Source organism: Pezoporus flaviventris, unplaced genomic scaffold (assembly GCF_033815535.1).
Source record: "Pezoporus flaviventris isolate CSIRO_AGI_PZ_B2104156 unplaced genomic scaffold, CSIRO_AGI_Pfla_v1 ptg000093l, whole genome shotgun sequence".
Taxonomy (NCBI): Eukaryota; Metazoa; Chordata; class Aves; order Psittaciformes; family Psittacidae; genus Pezoporus; species Pezoporus flaviventris.
In genome coordinates this window covers 2,684,661-2,705,373 of record NW_026892641.1, presented here as the reverse complement: position 1 = coordinate 2,705,373, position 20,713 = coordinate 2,684,661, and the positions used below count along the sequence as shown (strand labels likewise).

The window sequence follows — 20,713 nt, the reverse complement described above, 5'->3', positions numbered from 1 at the left end:
CAGGAGTGTCTGGAGGTTGGAACTTGTCTGGTGTTTTCAGTTGTTCTTATGGTACCTCCTTAGCATCCTAAATTGGAGAGGATCCTGCCTTCTGTGACAGAGCTTGGCCGCCTGGTTTTGGGTTAGCTATTGGTTATACAGTGCTCAGAAAGTGCACAGGTCATAAACTCCCTGTTTATGTTGATTTTGAACAGGGGAGCAAAGATAAGCACTCTGTTTTACTCTCCGAAAAGCATCATCAAACCCCATATAATACAATGATCACATTTTCTTCCAAACTTTATGTTCAAGACAAAAAATCAACCCAAACCCTCGGAGTCGCCAGTGGTTTTGTCTGTGGCTGTTTTCTGTGCTGGTCCCTCCACTCAACCTCTCACCACCCAACGTTAATGTTGGCTTTCTGCAGCTGGCACTGTGTTTTTTCTCCTCTGCAGCTATTTTCTCCTCCTCCTTCTCCTTGGCCAGCAGCTCACACTGGTGCTGGGTGTCTGAGAGCACTGTCTGTTCTCATCAGCGTTCCCCAGCCTCAGTGCATGGTGCTTCTTACCCCCCTGGAGCCATGCTGGTGTCAGTCACGGCGTGACACCTCTCCATGCTGGCTGTAACCTCATGGTGTGTCTCAGGATTGGGAGTCCCTAATGCAGTATCTCCCCCTGTAACACAAGGTAGCTGGCATACCTCATTTGTTACTGTTCTGTTCCACTGTTGCCTTACAGGGAAGGAAAAGTTCACCTCTTCTGGCTTGGTGCTTCCTTTGTTCTCATCCAGGCTGTTGTGCTCATGGCTCAGGCTGTTCTTTTTCCTTACGTGTTGATCTTTAGGGGGAAAAAGATGCCTTGGTTTTAGCTAATGATGCAAGAAAACATCCTTGGAGGATGAAGGTTCTCACTGTCACTTCCTGCATGGTTCACTTCTTGTTCAGGTGTTTGGGGTCTAAATTGCATGTCACAAGTAGACACGTTCTTCACATTATTGTGTGGTTAGAAGAGGTGGGGAAAGGAGTGTGTCATACACCAGGTTTGTGTTTTATGCCACTGGAAACAGCTCTTTTTGTAAACCAAAAGTAAAGCCAACCTGGACTCCTCATGGTTCAGCGTTCAGCTCCTACATGTATGCATAAAGTTGCTCTCACTCCACTATCACATCACTTCTTAAACAGCTCTGTGCCAGCAGTGTAAAGATTGAACAGGGCAGGTGGCTGTAAAAAAGAGATTTAGAGAACAAGAAACAAGAAAATTCCCATCTCAGATGTGCTGCCCAGGGATTTGGAATGATGGAAGCGCAGGGCTCCGTGCACCGACCCTGTGTTTCTGATGGCTTGGATTTGTGCTTATGGCGTTGGTTTGACCTCCTGCTCCTCTGAATGCATTGTAGCTGGGTAGAAAACCCTCATGTTTACTGTGCCTAGAGAATCACATTTCCTCTCCCAATCCCTGCCTTATGGCCTGTCAAAAGGCAGGATCTACAAAATGTCGGTATTTACAGGTCAGTGGCAGGCAGCTGGAGAGCCAGCTAGGGACAGGGCTTTGTTATTGAGCTGAATTCCACGGTCTTGAGCAAATAGGGGGAGTAGGAACACTAGGGAGAGCTCAGGATACTCAACAGACCCTTATTCATCCGTCCCTTGAACTTTGTCTTCGTGCATGGCACAGGGTGCCCAGAGAAGTTGTAAATGCTCCATCCCTAGCAATGTTCAAGGCCAGGTTGGATGGGGCTTGGAGCAAGCTGCTTTAGTGGAAGGTGTCCATGCCCATGGCAGGGCGTTGGAACTGGATGATCTTAAGGTCCTTTCCAACCCAAAACATGCTGGGATTCTATGTTTTTGTACTTTAGGAAAGGGCCATTTATGCAGTCGCAGTTAGATGGACTCTGGTCATCCCCACTCTCCCTCCTCCCTTTTATCTACGATCCATTTTGAAGTGCTTATTATTAATGTATAAAAGTGCTTTGTTTCCAGAGCTTTTTCTTAACTAGAAATAAAGGTCTTTGAAATGGATGGAGGTTGAATGTCCTCCTCTACTGTAAATGTAAAGTAGGGCAGAAGCTCTATTTCTAATGTTTCTGTGCTTGCCAGTTTATTCTGGGCACCTGAGTAGCTTCAGTCCTTCAGTAGCAGTGTGCTGCTACTTTTATCATAGGATCATGGAATAGTTTGGGTTGGAAAGGACCTTAGAGCTCATCCAGTTCCTTAAAGCTCACCCACATTCCACTAGAACAGCTTGCTCCAAGCAGTTAAATGGATTTTGGGAACCAAGCTGGACAAGATGCAATACTACATTGACAGAGGTCGCAGCAGCTGGATAAGAAGCCAGCTGCCTGCATGGTCCTCAAGGACTCCTGTGTTTTAGATTCCCCTCCCAACTCCTGTTGTGTGCTTATGGAGGTTGGGGATATTAGAAGCTCCTGGTCCCTCTGTGCCTCAGGGTAACCTTCACACAGGTCTTTTTCTCTCTCTGCTCCAGTTTGGAAAATGCAGTTGGTGATATTGACTTTCTTTGGAGGAGACTTGTGAGTTCTAGGAGTGAAAAGCCATATTTGAGGCAAGTGATATTGCAGGATATGGATTTTCTCTCAATTGATACTTGTACTTTTAATAGTACATTTACCTTCTGTTATTGACCATCTCAGCATCTCTGTATGAGCTCAGTAAACTTCCCACCCTTCTGAACACTCGCTTTTGGGATCTAGACAGGACATTGAGGTGACAGCCATGGTATCCAAAGTGTTAGGGGTTTATAGCCAGGCTGCCAGCAGAGGTGTGGTGAGGAACCTCTACATTGCCAATAGGAAACCGTGATGAATCCTTGTATTTGGCCAATGCAGAAGTGAACAAGAAGGCAGGCAGGTGGCACTTGGTGCCCATCATCCTTTTTGGCTTCTGCTGGTGGAGTTTTCTGTGGAAGAATACAAACCTACAAGTGTTTTGGAAAGGCACAGGGGTTATATGATATCCTAGGAAGGCCCTGGAGTAATCTTTCTTCCTGTATCAGGTGAGATGAGTTCTGACAGCAGCAACTGATACTAGATAAGGGAAGGTACCATGGCTCCAGAAGGTAATAAAGGTTTTAATGAGACCTCAATACATCACTGTTAAATCTGGGACATGAGTGAGGAGAAAACTATTTTTAAATGCAATTTATAAAAGCGTGTGGAAAGGGGTGAATTGCAAAGGTTTAAAGAGAGATTTCACTCTCCTTAGTGCGGGGGTCGTTTCTTGTTCTTCCTGTGGCACTTAGCCCAATGCAAGGGACCTTAGTGCTCATCCAGTTCAGGCAATTCAGTGGAGATGGATTTTAGATCTTCACTGAGATGCTCCAGCAGTTGGCTTCTGGCTCTAAATCTCTGCGTTTCCTAAATGTCATGGAAAACATTCCCTTAAAACTGTTCCGTGCAGTTCTGGTCTGGCATTGCACCAGTAACCTATATTCCATTTTCAAGTCCCATCACTTGTTTTCCTTGTTCTTGCTGCAGAAATGAAGTGTTTTTTTCCCCTTGTTAGGCTTTTGGCAAGGCGTTCTGTTGTCCTGCGTGGTTCTTTCTCTCCCTCTTGGTTCGAGAGTTGTTTTATTTCCCAGGCTAACTCCCAGCATGAAGCTTGTCCCTGAGAATCTCGGAAAACTGGGACAATCACTGAATTGGAAGCACACTGGCTTCCATTTGGGCTCTCTCATTAAATGAGTTCAATTAAACCAGAATGGATCCCATCTTTTTGGCAGTAAATATTAATTTATAGCAATCATTTAATTTTCAGTGGCGATGCTATAGAAGGGATTGTTTCTGGTGGCATTTACTCACTTTACACTGTACAGCGTTGATCCAGGAGAAAAGCAATACGTTTTCTCTGTTTCTGGTTTAAATCTGTGTGGTCACAGCATTTAGCCAAGAAGGAATGAGTTGGAATTTGGGAAGGCTGGATCAGTAACGTTGTTGTTCACCATGATCATGACTTTACGCCCCCTTCTGCATATTTATCCATCTCAAAGGGAATCTGATGCACATCACTAAATTCAGGTCTTGCTCAGTGAAGTGTTTGGAGCATGGATTTACACACCTCCACTAGGAATCCTTCAATGGTCATAGGGGATAACGGCAGTTACAAAGATGAAGATGGTACTGGAGTGTAATGGCTCGTGTTTGGAATGCTCCCAGCCAAATTCCATAGGTGTAGGTAGATGTCATCACGTATTAATGAACACGAAGCACTTAGGGCTAGGTTTACTAAGGCATTAGGGAGCCTGAGCGCTTCACTTTGCACACTGTGAGTAAACCACTGGGCTCGGTGGTGTGCATACTCTAGGTATGAGCAGTGAGTGAGCAGTCCGCATTTCTTGGGGTGTAGATGGGAGAATTTGAGGTTCAGTGTCAGGAAGTTCCATATCCCGGTATCTATTACCATTATCTGCCTGTTGGTGCCAGTATGGTGATGCTGTTGTGATGAGTCCCTGCTGGAAGCTCAGAGAGGCACCATGAGATGAGCTCTGAAGACAGGAGCACGTCGTCATGACCCTCCACCTCTTTTCCTCCTACCTTATTCCAAAGATGATCTCTTTTGAGTAATGTTTTATTGTATTAATAGGAGAAAAGCCATATTTATGTGCAGTATACTTCTTTGGGAGATAAGACTCATCATTTATTTATCAGTCAATCACTTTTCCCTACTCCCAGCTGCTTGACAGTAAGATGGAGCATCCGGGGAAGGAAAGGAGTCTCTTCTAAATCAAGTACTTGCTTTTGTTGGGGGGTTTTGGTTTGGTTTGAAATCATTGATTCTTAGTTACCATAATGCAAGGAAGGATGGAACCGTTCTTGAAGGGTTGTCAGTCGTTTTCTCATCTATCCCCTTCTGTTCCCCAAGTTGACTGCAAGAGACAAGCCAGACATGTCATATATTGCCTTGCTTAAGGTTGTAGGCGTGAAGTTTTTGGCCCTAATTCAGCCTTCTTAATTATAAGGTGATGAATTACCCCCTGAAAGCACTGATAAATCTTTAGCCTGGTTTACTTCTTTTAAATCCAAGTGTTGTGCTCATTGGATGTGCTATTTGCTGGGGCTATTGCCTCACCTTTATTCTGTAGGCTCTACTGAAGCCATGGGCAGGACACCTTCCACTAGACCAGGTTGCTCCAAGCACCATCCACTGTGGGATTGCATTTAACCAAAGCTGTTGTTTCACATGTGAGCTGGAGGTGAATAGTTAAGCATTTGTTCTTTGGACATTCCAGTCTGATCCTTTAAACTATGGTAAATGGATGCCCTGGTCTAACTCCTTTACAATGCTGAGGCTCAGGAATCAGAGGTTTCTCTTCGTTTGCCAGCTCATGGCAATACTTAGAAATGTTTTTCTTCTTATTCCCCCCCCCCTCCCTCCTTTTTGGAGGGGAAAAGCTGGGAATAGAGAAAGTACATCCTGTGTGGTCTTTGGAAAGAGTAGAGCTCCCTGTTAACCGTGCCATGCAGTGAGAACTGCCTACAACAACCCAGCATTGACAGGGAATGTGGAAAATAGCATTCAAAGTCCTACACTCAGAAAATGATGCACATGAAAGTGTCTTCTTTATTGAATGCAGATTTCTTAGGCCCAGGGTTAAGGATGTGCACTGCCAGGATTCAGAGTTTCCCTACTGGAAGCACTTGCCAGTTTTTCATTGGCTTTCTTCTATCCCATTTCTCATTTACCGTGAGCTTTTAAAGGCATCTCTGGCTGGGTAACTGCTTCCCTGAGAGCTAAATGAAGAACTCAGTGCTGCCTCTCATGAATGACTCCAGCCATTGTGGCCTGGAGCTATCCCTGCCCATGGTCCCACTGCTTTCTTACATATCAGAAAGGATGCCTTTTTTTGCAACAGGGATCAAGCCATTTGCACTGCATAAAGAGCTAAGTGATGGCTTCAAACTGACTAAAGAATACCTTTATAAAATGTAAAAGGTCCCACTGTTTCTCATTGTGCCTTCTGGTAGATCTCAAAGCTCTTTACTTGCTGTAATCACAGTATGTTGGACCCTCGAAGTGATGCCTTGCTGCAGCTCTTGCAAACATGGATGGGTACCCATGGGAAGTGGAGCTTGTCCTTGGTGTGCAGCTTTGGTACTGCTCTGGGTGGTTATTCAGTGTGCCAGTGCTGCACTCTGCTGCCCATGCCGTGAACGGCACAGATCTTCATTCCTAAGATGCTCCATTAGGAAATGCCCTTGGAAAAGGGGGTGGTTATTTATTCTTTGTGACTTCTTCAGTACAGCTTCTGTGGTACCATGAGCAGATAGCTCTGTTTCTGCTGAGAGTGACGGACCTGGAGACATTCAAGACCAGGCTGGATGTGGTTCTGAGCAACCTGATGCAGTTGAAGATGTCCCTGCTCATTGCAGGGAGGCTGCACTAGATGAGCTTTGAAGGCCCCTCCCAACCCAAACCATTCTGTGGTTCCATAAACCAGATGCAATTGCTTCTTCATCTTAAATGTGTCCAAATATCTGAAGGAGCTCTGAAAAATGTAGCTGAAATGTGAAATGAAAACGCTTCGGAAGATTCATTTGCACCACTAAATCGATGGGAAGCGCTAATATGGAGAATGTGGCAAACATTTGCAGTTCTGTCATCTTGCCTCTGTATCTCAGATGGTTTTGGGTGACAGTTGCATCTTCTTCAATGACCAAACTTTTCTGCTGTTCACTCAAGTGACCCAGTTGCAGCCTCGTGTGCTTGATATGTTCTCGTCCTTTTCAGAGAATTAGGGAATCAACCGGGGTGGAAAAGCCCTTTAAGATCATCGGGTCCAACCATTCCCCATCGCTGCCAAGGCCACCACTAACCCATGGCACTGAGGGCCTCATCTCCACGGTGTGTGAACACTTGCAGGGACATCCTGTTCCACTGTGTGTGAGTGGCTGTGGAGGATGAAGCTGAGCTGAACCATCTCTCCTTTTACTGTGCTTCAGGCTAACTCTTGAGCAGTAAGGGTCAAAGCAGGATGGTGCTGATGAAGCCATCGTCTCTGACCTGTGATGAGGGCACGGTTCCTTCTTGATGTTGCCAAGCTCTGCAGAGAGGTTGATGCTGAACCAGCTTTGTGTAGCTGGTTGGTACCCAAGGTCTGGAGTAGCTGTCAGTGTCCTTGGGCATAAACACCCACTTCAGATAGGCAACTGTGTAGTTCGGTCCACCCTCTTGCTCAGGTTAAGTAGGCTATTGCCACAAAGTCATGTCCTACTGAACCAGCATTTCTCCAGTGAAGAAGTAAAGCTCTAAAAGAGCTTTAGGGTTTCTGGTGGTGGGTTTTTTTCCCCTCTTTTTTTGGTTTTTATCTCTCCTCCAGGAAAATGGAGGGGAAATGAAGAGGATGTAAAGGAAAGACTGTCGTGGAGACCAACCAGCTCAGCCATTTCTTAGAAACAAGGCTGTGTGCTGAAAGCATCCAGCGCAGTCTGGTCCCTCCAGGCTGGTTTCAGTGAGAGACTGGTGGTAGGAAGGTGCATAAGGGCCAAAGCCAGGTTGGACACAGGGGCTTGGAGCAGCCTGCTCTAGTGGAAGGTAGCGCTGCCCATGGCAGGGGTTGGAACTGGGTGAGCTTTAAGGTCTCTTCCAGCCCAAACCAATCTGGGATACTATGGAAGTCAGTTGGATTCTGGGTCAAGTCCTAATGTGTTGACCAAGTCTCAGGACAGAGCAGCTTGGCTCAGCAGTGACATTAAGCTGTGAAAACTGGGCTAACTCATTTCTCTGAGCAGATATGCTCTGCAATTCCTGGCTTTCCACAGGCCAGCGCTGCATGGAAAGCAGGGAAGTGAGGAGCAATTGCTGAGGCTGGCGAGCTGCTTTTCAGATGTGAATAACCCAGCTGTTTCAAAGTGATTTAAACCATGAAACCACTGTGACACAGAGCACAAAAGATGACAAATCTCATTTGGAGAGGTTTGTATTTTGAGAGGAGGGGACAGTTTGCATGCCAGGTTTTGGATCAGAACAGGTACAGACTAGCAGGGAATAAAGTGCTTCTATCTAGCTTCGTATCTTTGGCTTAAATAGAAAGTAGTTGCAGTTTCCTTTGGAGTAACATGGCTTCTAGATGGCAAAGAGTTTCTTTTTCGCTTACCTGGCTATCCACCCTGTTTTTTCTGGGGTTAATACCTCCTACTAATGAGGTTACCTTGCACAAGATCACCATTGTGCCCCGTTTCCCTCAGCTGTGAGACTTGGAAGAGATTGTCATGCTGCAGCAGAGTCAAAGAGCTCAGATCTACTTGGAAAAGCAACCCAAGCGAATTACCGTGTTGCATCTCATTGTAGTGCATTGAAATGGATACTTGGTGGTAATGGGAGACAGATCGCTCCTTCCAGCAGGGTTTGGACCTAACTGAACTGGGAGGAAGAGGATAATACAAGTTCTTCAAAGAGAGATGCTGGCATTTCGCTCTGCTGGAGGTGTGAGTTTTGCCTACGCTGCTTTGAGTCAGATCCAGGAGAGTCTCTACCCACTGCTGCAAACTGGCTTGAAGCCCACATTTTTCTGTCAGAGTTGTTTATCCATTTTTATACCCCACCAGCTTCTACTGCTGAGGGAGGAGAAAAAACTCTTCTTCGTCCTACAGAAATTCTGTTCCTTAGAAAACTAAGGCAAGCACATCCAGCTTTGCCTGAGAGCAGCTTGCAGGGATGGCACGGTTATTACTGTCGTTAGTTATCTGCTTTAGGTAAAAAGACCTGTCAGGTTTATTACATTGGTGATCCCCTTAACATTACAATTCACAAGGAGACTCTCAAGTGTCCTGTTCCATACTGGAGTAATCGTGTGTCAGTCAGCCCAGCAAGGTTTCTGTAGGGTATAAATACTTCTTTAAGGGTGTATCGCCTGCAGTGCGTGGTCTGTACAGTGGTGGGACAGTGAAGCTTTAAGGGCTGTGAATGGCACACCTGGGAGAGTGAGTGTTGTGGCTTCAGATGTATCTAGGAGTGTTGAAAAGGGGGAGCTGTAGCGCTGGAGAGAACGGGTATTTCTCTGGGTGCAGAGAAGATGCTCTTCTCGCAGCCTGTGTAAGCCGCAATGATGGTTGAATGAATGCAGCCAGGATCAACCCATATTCCCTGTGTCAAGGGAGGAATAGATACTGCCACAACACGGTTTCTTCTGTCCTCATCTGTTGGCTGGAGTATGTGAACTGGACCCAAGGTTTATCTCTGATGGCTGTAAAAGCATCCTCAGGTGGAGAGCACGGTTGGAGCTGTGCACACCGGGAGCTGAGAGACAGGAATCCCTTCCTGTTACTGTTAATGAATTAATGAATCTAGACAATATTCAATTAATGAATCTAGACAGTATTCAATTAATGACTATAGACACAGGGAATGATTTTGAGCCATTTGCTGCAGCTTTTTCTGATGTGCTGAAGCACCTGTGTCAAGCTAGGAGGAAAGCTTCAGGGTAGGGATGAGAAAGATTCCCCCGTTGTTCATCCCATATGTGGGCTGCTGCCTGGAACTATAGTTGTCTGACTCTGAAGTTTTGGGGTGAGGACCAAGTTGTTCCCGTATCTTACATGTATTCTGCTACATGCAGCAGCTTTTGGACTGAGCATCTCTGTTCAGAGATCTTTGGCGGACCGGGTTAGAAGCATCGGTAGTGATGTGGATCAGGGAGGTCATCTCTGCTCCTAAGGGATTTGATGTAATACTTTTTCATTGCAGGCCTGTAGGAGAAGAAATACTGAGGTGCCTGTCTCCCATAATGGATTGCGTAAAGCAGAAAAAAGCTCCTTCAACCAGTGTCACCCACATCACTAATGAGTGCCTCTGGCCAACATCAGGGACTGTGTTTTTCTCCTCCCATTTGATCACTGCTCTCTTCATAAGAGCCTCACCTAAACCCCTTGATTCCTCTAGAGCTCAGGGCCTGGTACAGCACAGCAGGAGTGTTTCAGAGCCCCTGGGATGGTGAATGCAGGTGGAGGAGGGAGAGGATGGGGAAGCATGAAAGAACAATTGAGAAGAGGGAGTTTGCAGTTCTGTCCTCCTGAAAGTCAACCAATTTCAGTGATTAAGGAACTTTAATATGCACTTACACCAATAGCTTCAAACACCTCCTTTAAATGTTCACCTCCCACATCTAAGCAGCTCTGTCATTAACTTGATTCCCCAGTGTGTGAGCTCTCCAGCTTCTTCCAGTGCCTCTGCCTGAATCCAAGTGTTCGGAAAAGCAGGTACTTCGTGAGGAGTCTCAGGATGGAGTTTAGGGATGGATGTCTGACTCCTACCTCCGAAAACCTCTTTAGACACCAGCAGTGGCAGTGAATGAAATCCTGGCCCTTGCAGTTAGTACTAAGAACTGGGAAGGTTCTGCAGCAGGGTGCAGGAAGAGATGATCTCCTCCTCAATTCCAATCCTGAGGTTCCCTTTTCCTCTTTCAAAGGGCAGAAGTACAGCTTGTAGCAGATACGTTTTAGCTGTGTTTGTAGATGTATGAAAAAACACGGGCTTAGCAGGCAGCAGGCCATAGCATGCAATCAGATCTGAAGCTCCTTCTTCTTTCTTCCTCCTGTTCTGCAGGCAAGAGGCGCGGATATTCCCGACATCCCAGGGGAGCTGGCGCTCCGGACCTGCGGCAGCACAGCCAGTATGAAAGTGAAGAATGTGAAAAAGTAAGAGCAGTGTCCTTTGATTTTCCTGTCCTTGCTTGGCTTCTCTTTGTGATATCCCAGTGAGGGCATTCGGGAACGATTTGGGGTAGTATCTTCCTCAGAGCCACCGAGATCCGTGTGAAACCAAGTAAATTAGAGCTGATGGAGTCTAAAAGTGGGGATGTGAGAGGCTTTGGTGGCTCTCTGCCCTGTTTGTGGCCATAGAAACGAAGCTTCTTAGAGTTTTGAACTTACACATTTTCTTCTTAGAACTGATTAATAATAATAACTTAAAAATACACATTAAAAGAACCTAAAGAGGATCCCAGGCAATGTGTCAATGAGAGAATCTTCCCTCTCTTCCCATGCTCTGGGAAGCTAAACCAGGACAAACGGGTGGCCTAGATACATTTTTTCTCTTTCCCTTTCTTTGCGTTCTGCCCTGTACATCTTCATCTGAATGGGGTTTGCACAGTTTCAGGGGTATTTTTTCTCCTCTGATCTCCCAGATCTATTTTTCCATGGTCTCGCACTGTCCTTCTCTCTCATTCTCCCCCAGAGAATATAAAGCAATTGATTCTGCTTGCAGCTAAGGTTTCAAACCTCTAACCTGCAAAGGGGATCGGCAGCAATCAATATGTCTTTGCTATGAATGCTGACTGGAGGACCACAACTCCCCAGCATCGATTGCTCTGTGCCTTCAGCTCACCTCTCTGGTGCTGTAAGGGAAATGGCTCTTTGTTCTAGCGCTGAGCAGCCAGCTGCTGCATCTCACTTCCCACTTCTATTCCCGTGGGAAGAGAGAGCTAGATAATGACAATCTCATTGGCTCACCACCAGCAATATCTATAGGAGTCTGTAATAGCTTCAGCAGAAGCGAGAGCATGTTGCAGAGCCAGAGGATCTCCCCGTCAGCCCTCATTGTAAATGGAGACACTTGGAAATAATTATGGCTCACTTTGGAATTTGAAAGAGGCAAAGGATAAATAGCGTTTGTTCTGCACCCTCAGATACATCAACCCGGGACTGATGGGCTGTGATGCCTTTCACAGGTAAAGCTCTACTTTCCTATGTGTCTCGTGTAAGGCTGTGTATTTGCACTGCACAAAAGCTTTTGTTAAAGATAGAGCAGCTTGTCCCTGTGCCTGTCCTTCAAGATGTGGGTTTTGGTGTGGATGAGCTGCCACACAGTGCTTTAAGGATGCCGTGGTAAAAGCCACTTTGCACTTTAGTTTTCCTTTCTCACTCGATTCCTTTCTCCACTCTTTTGGTGCATCACATCAACAAATCCCTCTGTTCCCTTGGCTTTTGGATGAGAAAGTGGGAAGTGTTATTTGCTATTAGTAACTGCATTTTGGAATGGTACTTGATGCTTGGTTGGCTGATTTGCATCTATCTGATGGGGTGCTTTTGATGTGCTTCAGGTTATCCTTTACAAAGGGTCACTTCCCGAAGATGGCTGAATGTGCACATTTCCATTATGAAAACGTGGATTTCGGCAACATCCAGGTGAGTTTCTGGCTTCTTTTATATACAAAACATCCCTGGGTTTGGCTGCCAACTAACCTGCTGGGGAAGGCAGAGGAGGGACCTTCACTAAGGTTGGTTTAGCTTGTTGTTTAGTGATGAGAAGTGAAAGCAATAGGGTCTCTTGCTGTGGGCTTGCTTCCATGTACTGGGCCAGCATCTGCACGTGTTGCCACCCCTTTGAGGCTGGAGTGGTGTTGTTTCCACTGGATTTGACTGAGGTCACTGAAGACTGCATCAAACACTCATGATGGAGTCACCTCGATAACTGCATGCATGATTTTATGTGTGCCTGTCTTTAACCAATTGTGTGAATGTATTTATGTGAATAGAAAGCATTCCATTTTATCCCTTCTCTTCATGTTGTCTTGGCTCTGCATTGTGCAGCAGAATCCAAGCAATTGTTATCAGCCTGAGTTGCACTTCTGGAAGTGGGATCCATCCATCAGAAGCGTATTTTGCTGGGCAGTAATGGGGAGGGCTGAGTACCAAGAATCACAGCTGGTTTCTCCTGAACAGGGCACATCTTGCTCTGCACTTAGAGAAGCAGGGATGCCTCCAGTATCTGCCAGCCTTGGAGCCAAAAAGAGGTTACAACCTTCTCATTTGTAAAACATTTCCTAGACTAGAGAGTGAATTGTTTAGGGCCTTTCATGTTTCTTTACTCAACAGTTCTACATCTTTCTGCCTCTATGAAATTCCAACTGAGAAGGAGTTTGGGTCCTAGTCAGGGGTTGTGTCTACTACTGTTCACATTTAGTGGCTCTAAGTAGGTCCATTCTATTGAGCATAGGTTGGCAGACACGTGCACACAAAGGCAAAGCAACTGAGGCTAAATGAAGGTGGCACCAGCATAAGATGGCACCAGTTCTCAGGAGGCCTCTGGCAGCTGCTGACACAAACAGGAGCAGTCCTCAGTTTTCTGGAGCAAAGCTGTGTTTCTTTATTTGCAGTGTATGGGAATAGGTTGGCTACTCTGTGTGCCTGGGTTTGGTCTCCTGGTAGTTAACTGATTTGGCACCATTACTTTTTTCAGTCATCTTGGAAAGAAGTTTGCTGTTGGAGTAGGTGTCAAGCAGGTATCTGTGTCCATACAGCTCTCTCTTGCTTCATCAGTTTTGCTTTCCATCATTCAGAGATACAAGCAAGCTACAGAGAGATCACAACCCTTGCATGGCACCAGGATTTGAAGCATCTTAAAGGCAAAGTGTGGTTGTGTGTGCTGGGGGGGCGATCTGTGCTCTGTTTCCACCACTCCTACCTCTGAGAAATCATATACACTTCACTATTTAGGTACCTAAAGGAAAGCATGTGCTTAGCTAAGGTGAATGAGGCTCTGAGTACTGGCTCTGTGCCTCTTGTCCCTTTCTTTCTTCAAGCAAGGTTTCTGTAATGACCATTTGATGTGCATAAACATATCCTAAGAAGAGAGCTTTGCTCCTGAAATACAAGAGGTGTAGGACATTACAGTATTTCCTTAGTAGCAGAGCAGTGTTTAAGGGTAAAATAAATGCAAGCTATTAATACAACAGCACTATTAGTCTACAGGTTTCAAAATAGGTTCAGCTAGGGCTCATATGTGTGAATCAGAAGGCATTCATTGGTGGCTCCTCGGTGCTAAGAAGGGAACCAGAGAATAGCAGTAGGCTGAAGTGACTTGTAAGTGACAGCTTGGCACCTAATAGTGAGCTGCCAAGTTGCATCTGAGGGGTAGTGGGTGGAAACTCCTTTCAAACTCTCTTCAGTGTTCAAGATGTGCAGAGTTGCAGTGCAGCATTAGCAGGTATTGTGTAATGCTGCCTGTTAAGAGCCTGGCTGGATTTCAGCTTGTTTTGTAACTGTTGATGTCACTTCGAAGATGGGCTCATGGCGCAATCGGTATTAATATCCTGGCTCCTCACCTCATTCTGAATTAACTTTCTGAGATGGGTGAAATAGGGTTTGTTCTCTTCTTACCCTAGCACCGTGCTAACAAAACTGGGTGCTTTTAGGGATGCTTTTTCGTCACAGAAATGTGCTGCTCTCCTGCTTTCTACGGGCTTTAACCTTGTCTGCTTCTGGCCAGTGAGACACACGTTGCATAGGCAGGAAATTGCTGGCTTACCATGCACAGGTAGTTGGTGCCTAAGCTGTAGTTATAGGAGAGGCTTTACAGATTGCATCAGGGCCTGAAATCCACTGCTGTTTTGCTGAAATACCTTCAATTTCTTACTGCATTGAGTTTTTAAGGCTACATGATTGATTTTTAATCTTACAATGAAAAGCCACTGTCTGCATAATAGATTCCTCTTAACATTCTCTTAACATATCTAACATTGGATTAATGTGTAAGAATCCCATTAGCAGGAGCAGAACTGTGGTTGAGCTCTGCTGTGATCTGGGTCTCCCAAACATCGTGCCTTGATGATCTTAAAGGTCTTTTCCCAGCCTGGTCAGTTCTGTGTGAGGCCATGGTTGGATTGGGATCACTCGGCATCAGTTAGGTCAGTTCTGTTGCTTTCCTTCCCTCTAAGCTCTGCTGCCTTCACACAGGGCTTAGCTAAAACCTCTCAGTGATGCCTTTCCCTCTCTAGTACATCAAAGCACTGAGTTTTGAAGTCCTCAACATCTCTACCAGCTCTTACATTAAGGCAGAAAGGCTCCCGATGCGTTTAACTTCAGGAGTGCCTAAGACATCCTAATATAAAATAAGTTCATAATCAGCTTCTAAGGCAGCTTATTAAATTAAGCACGATTTTTGGGTCTCAGAGTTGCCTTCTTAGGGGCTTGAGTCGTTCCAGCATGAAGCTGAGGTACAGCATAGCATCTTCCTGGCAGGATTTGAGTTGGAGATGAGCCCTCAGCCAGCCTGATGGCCCGTGCCAGGTTGTGTGCTGTAGAGCTGTTGAGGTGAACTCATTCCCATGGGATTTGGGGATCTCAGCGCAGCATCTGTGTCATGTAGTTTCAGTGCCTTTCATCAGCGAGCTTTAGGCCTTGTTAATATGTAGGAAGGGAGCTATTTCAACACCTCCGCGTGTCGCTAAGTTAGAGTGGAGTGATTGTCCCTCCAGCATGGTGCAAATGTGACTGTGTTCTCCTTAGTGCTGTGTGCCATTCATATGAGCAGGAGAAAACAGAGATTGGGTATTCTGTAACATCTGTACTTCCTGCCAGCAATACCTTGTTCTACCCTTGACAGAATTAAGACTTCATCTTTAATTGAGTGGGGTTGAGTAATAGAATATGGGGAGCTGATCAGCTCCCTGCTTCCCAGGTAATATTCCTTGCTGCCTGAAAAGCATATTGCTAAAGGCAAAGTGCTGTCAGGCATTCCAGCCCTGTGTCCATCGGTCATGGGTTCAGCCCCTTCAGACAACAGGTCTCTTGTCTTCTCTCCGTGTAGCTGCCTTCTAAAAATAACCCCATCAGAACAGAGTTGGATTACGGGGCATGGAAGATCCTTTGCCTCTCCTTATCTGTTAAACATTGGCCTTGCAAGTGGTAGGAGCGTGTTATCAGCCGTAAAGGAAGTATTTGATCCAGAATCACTTCCGCCTGCGGAGGCATCGGCTGCCAGGAATGCTGCCAGGAATTCCTGTTCCCAGCTCAGCAGTATTGTTTGCTGCTGAATGCCTTTGGCAAGCTGCAGCTTTCCAGCCAAGATGATGCTCTTGCCTTGCAGTGGGGGCTGTGGTTCCTGCCTGTCACCGCGTTTTCCTCTTGCATCTTCAGGGTGAAGAGCAGCTCAGTTCTTCTCGTGCCTCCTGCCAGCAAAGCCTGTTGAGAAGGGATTTTTCAGGGTCGTCTTCTTTTGGTTTGCCTTTTTGTTGAATAGCATTCCAGGGAAGGGGGGGGCAGAGGGGAAGCGTGAGCTTGGGAAGGTGTCTCTGTTAGTTATACAGTCATTTCCCTGAGGTGGACTGCAAAGGAAGCACAGCTGGTAAAGCCTGACCAGATGCCCTCCTCAGCAGCGAGCTGGGGTAGTTTAAGATGCTTCTGCCACAGCTAAGAGCAGTTTCTCTTCACGGATCAACCGGAAAGAGCAGGAGCAGAGGGGTGCTGCTGGTCTGTGTGTGAAGTCAGGCAGCTCAGCTCAAACCCCTTCCAGCAGTCGTTTCAAAGCAAGGCTGCTCGCTGCCTTCAGTGGAGGAGGGTTTCTTCATTCCGCAGCTCTTCTGTGGGCACGGTGGCTCTCAGTGTCTCGGCAGTCATGAGCAGCTCCATGTCTTCAGTAAACTCCTTTGCAAAGTGTTCTCAGAGGAAAACATCATAGAAACACAGAGTGGCTTCAATTGGAAGGGACATTAAAGCTCATCCAGTTCCACCTTCCACTAGACCAAGCTTTGGTGCATTCTGCTACGTTGTGTTCCCCTTCTTTAGATGGATACCTCCCTTCTTTAGATGGATACCTCCCTTCTGTTGCTTGTCTTTTCTCTATGGTTTCTTTACTATTGCCTTCTACAGGGGCAATGGGAGATGTTGCAAGGGCTGCTTTGAGGACATGGGTATATCAACCCAACTATGTTCACAGTGTAGGTGGAAACTGCTTCTATTAAATCAATAATTCCAGCCACAACTCCCTGAAAACTGGCGCAGTCTCCTGCCAAGATTTAGTCTCTAGGCCAAACTTCCTGATGCCAAAAGAGTTAGGAAAATATTTGAGTTAAGTTCACCTCAGTTTGTGGATTCTTCTGTTTCCTGCTCTTGCATCCAGCTTTGCCCTTTCTCTGGAACGAGATCAGACCTGTGCCATTCCAGCTTGCTTGCTTTTCTTCCTGGGAAGTGGGGGAGAAATCCAGCACGGATGTTCCAGTGGAAGGGTAACTTCAAGTGGATGGAGGATCGCTCATGGAGCTTTACGGTTGCCTCTCACACGTATACTACTTGTTTACTCTTGTTGCTTGCTGTACAGAACAGTGGCAGCCTTCAAGTGATCCAGCTTTAACGGGGCTGTGTTGAAGGCCAAGTTGGACACAGGGGTTTGGAGCAAGCTGCTCTAGTGGAAGGTGTCCCAGTCCATGGCAGGGGGTTGGAGCTGGATGAGCTTAAAGGTCCCTTCCAACCCAAACCAGGCTGGGATTCTATGACTGACAGTGAAATCAATAACTGGTCCATGTTTATCTCATAAAGTAAGAGGTAATTTGCTGACATTACTCAGGTGGAAGGTTATTGAATTGCCTGTCACAGGGAGGAAAGGCTCTAGACTAGCTCTGTGATTCCAGGTGTGTTCATCATCTAGGTGTATAAATGGAAGGGCAGGCTATAACCCCCAAATCATCGTTAGAAGCAAATGAGATGCTGCTTGCTACTCCGTTGAACAAGTACTTCTGCTTTCAGTCTTCTGAACACACAGCAAACTGGTTTGTGGGTCTTGATGGCTGTTTGATGGCAAGAATGAAAGTGAGTGCAGTAAACCCAGCTTTAACTTTGGCATTGACCTGCTGTTTGCCACCATCGTCCATCATCTCTAGCAACGTGTGACAGAAATGTGCTAAAGTTGTTTTCATTAGTGACTTGTGTTGGGAAATGTGCCTTCCCTGAGGATTAACGGCCTGGAAAAAGCAGGGAGATGTCTGACATGTGTAATTAAAGTGTATTAATAAATAATAATCCCTACCTCACTGGTGTTTTGTACTTTGAAAAGGGATGAAACCCCCTGTTTTTGTGTCTGGTAAAGCACGTTGTTAACACGAATGGTGTTAAAATGCAGCATAAGATTGTGCTCAGAGACCTGCCAGCGTGCCAAGCCGGGGGGGTTTTAATGACCAGCAAACTTCATGTTGCTGTGATCCTGAGCTTTCCCGAGGCAGGGCTGTGTTTTGAGTCCGCAGGGGAGGTTTGTGGTGCCAGTGGATGTATGAGCTGTTAAAGCAAACGGCCACGGGCAGCATTCCCGTTCTGGATTTACCGTACCCGCTTGCAAATAGGGCAGTTTATTTCCTTTGGGCTTCTGTGCCAGAAACGTGAGGTTTGATGGCAGAGTTGGCAGCTCAGAGGGAGCAGGTTAGGCTGCAGGGTTTTAAGGTGTTCATTCATGGTCTTGGCTTTCCCATGGTGTGTGTGTGTGTACCTTTGGCCTGCAGTTACGAGCGTCTTCATTCATTTCCTGGTGAGGAAGCATGGATAGGATAGAACCTATAGATGTGATCCTGCAAAATGTGGCTTCCTGACTGGCTTGGCTTTGGGAGCTGTTGGAGTGAGGCCAGAGGAGGCCATGGAGATGCTGCGAGGGCTGGAGCAGCTCTGCTCTGGAGCCAGGCTGAGAGAGCTGGGCTGGGTCAGCCTGGAGAAGAGAAGGCTCCTGAAGGGGAGACCTGAGAGCAGCTCCAGTGCCTAAAGGGGCTGCAGGAACGCTGCAAAACAAACGTGCTTGTGCATGCACAAAGTGATGCTTCTGCCTTCCCCCAGGGCAAGGTAATGAGCAAGCAGCTAAAGGCCATAGGCTTGACTGGAGAGCACTGGGAGTCCTGTAGCTCTGCGTGTGCCTGTGTGATATTCAGACGCTTGCAGCAGACAGTTTAGTCCTAGCCTAACCCTGATGGAAAAGCAGGGGGTGTCAGAGTGGAATGCAGCACTTAGGGTTTCCCAGAGCCTGCTTTGGGAAGATGAGTGGTTGTTGATCTTTCCCACTTCTGGGGTCATGGCAGGAAATGGACTGCGCTTCCTCTCGGCTTTTATCACTTCCTCCTGCCAGCGAAGGGGAGATTATTTTCCTTCATTCGCTGCTCCTCTTGTCAGCCCGAGGAGCTGGTGTTTAGCCAGATAACAAATCATGCTTTTCCTAGGGAAGGAGCTCTCAGGAATGCTGATTTCCCTGGCCCCTTGTTTCTCTCTTGAGCTTAGCCCTGCAAGCCCTTGCTTGGGAAGATGTGCTTTGCATATTTGCGGTGTGCAACGCGTGTTTGCTTTTGCTTCCAGTCCCTTTCCGAAGGCTTTTTCAGCAGTTCTGATGGTGGCCCCTTATCTCCTGTTGTGTAAGGCTTCTGAGGACTCTGCAGAGCAGCCTCGCAGTGCAAGTATGTGCTTGTGCACGCTGGGTTAGTGTTATGTATTCTTATGTATGGAGTCTACTTTATCATTCGCAAAGGGAGACGCTGTCGTCTTGTTGAGCTGATTCTCTCCACCTGAGCCTGCAAGGGTGCTGCATGCCTGCAGTAGGTTGAAGAGTATGGATCCCTCTGTACTTGGTGACGGGTAAAACGTGGAGCGTGGGGTGAAGGCTGGGTCTTGCAGTGCTCCAGGAAGGCAACAATGACCAACCTGGATTCAGCACATCAGGATCCACTGGAGTACTCTCCAGAGCCTATGGAATTACTGGGCAGATGGATCTGTGGACAGGAGGTTGTGCATCACCCATAAGATAAAGCCAGGAGGTGCACTTCCTAATGGGATTCCAGAGTTATTCATGTCCTGCACCTCCAGCTGCAGCACAACCAAGCTACTGACTTCAGGGCTCTTCAGGGTACATTTGCTTTTCCCTTGTGGGCATTGGTAAGGTTTGTTTGCTTCCTTTCTGCCCTGGGGATGTTGGTTCCTGGTTCTCTATAACTACAGGCTAGGAAATGTTACTGAGCACAGTGCTTGCTTTGGCCTGTGCATTCAGAGTAACGCGAACACCTCTCTTCAGGTGAGATGAAGGTGAGAAGTCACAGCAAAAACCTACCTGCACTCCTGGGTAAGGAAAGGTGCTTTGAAAACGTGGCAGTGAGACAGGATCAATGACTACCTCAAGCACATTAAGCTTCTCATCACCACAGTACTCTTCCCCCCATCAAAAGCATGGTGTCTGGGAGGAGTTTGGTGTTCTTTCTTCCTTCTTGCAGCTCCTGCTGCTATTTCAGATCTATATAAGACATTTTTTGCCAATGATTTTGATTCTTCTCAGTGTGGACAAAAAAGATAATATTGATTTAGTGGGGGAGAAGAAAGAAACAGTGAGTGAGTAAGGGAATAATAGCGTGGAATGACAGGAGTGTCAATTTTCAGTTCTCTCACAGGAATAATGTGCTTGTTTCAAGCAAATGGAAAAGTAGATTGTGACTAAAACTGTCCCTGACCTCCCACAGAAATGAATGGATTTTGGAGCTCAGGGAAGAAAAGGCAGTTGTAACTAACGTGGTGATTTTAATGTGCTTTCCTTGAAAGTCAGCAGTTCCATGAGATGCTGTATGCGGGAAGGTTAAAAGTATCTGTAGAGAATCATGGAATCCCAGCGTGGTTTGGGCTGGAAGGGACCTTAAAGCTCATCCTTGCCATGGGCAGGGACCCCTTCCGCTAGAGCAGCTTGCTCCAAGCCCCTGTGTCCAACCTGGCCTTGAACACTGCCAGGGATGGGGCAGCCACAGCTTCTCTGGGCACCCTGTGCCAGCGCCTCAGCACCCTCACAGGGAAGAGCTTCTGCCTAAGAGCTCATCTCAGTCTCCCCTCTGGCAGGTTAAAGCCATTCCCCTTGGCCTGTCCCTACATCCCTTGTCCAAAGCCCCTCTCCAGGTTTCCTTTAAGCTCTGGAGCTGCTCTAAGGTCTCCCCTTCAGGAGCCTTCTCTTCTCCAGGCTGACCCAGCCCAGCTCTCTCAGCCTGGCTCCAGAGCAGAGCGGCTC

The 20,713-nt window shown here is 46.7% G+C and overlaps 1 protein-coding gene across 7 annotated transcripts in view; it reads left to right on the top strand.

Moving 5' to 3' along the window:
* Positions 1-20,713, top strand: part of ARHGAP32 (Rho GTPase activating protein 32) — a 172,876-nt gene that overhangs the window by 73,858 nt on the left and 78,305 nt on the right. For 5 of the 7 annotated variants that reach the window (XM_061476050.1, XM_061476051.1, XM_061476055.1 and 2 more), the window contains 3 exons: positions 10,535-10,626; positions 11,616-11,657; positions 12,030-12,114. In XM_061476050.1, the coding sequence (XP_061332034.1) occupies positions 10,535-10,626; positions 11,616-11,657; positions 12,030-12,114 (219 nt within the window). The remainder of the gene's footprint in view (positions 1-10,534; positions 10,627-11,615; positions 11,658-12,029; positions 12,115-20,713) is intronic. The other 2 variants (XM_061476053.1, XM_061476056.1) reach the window with 1 other exon arrangement.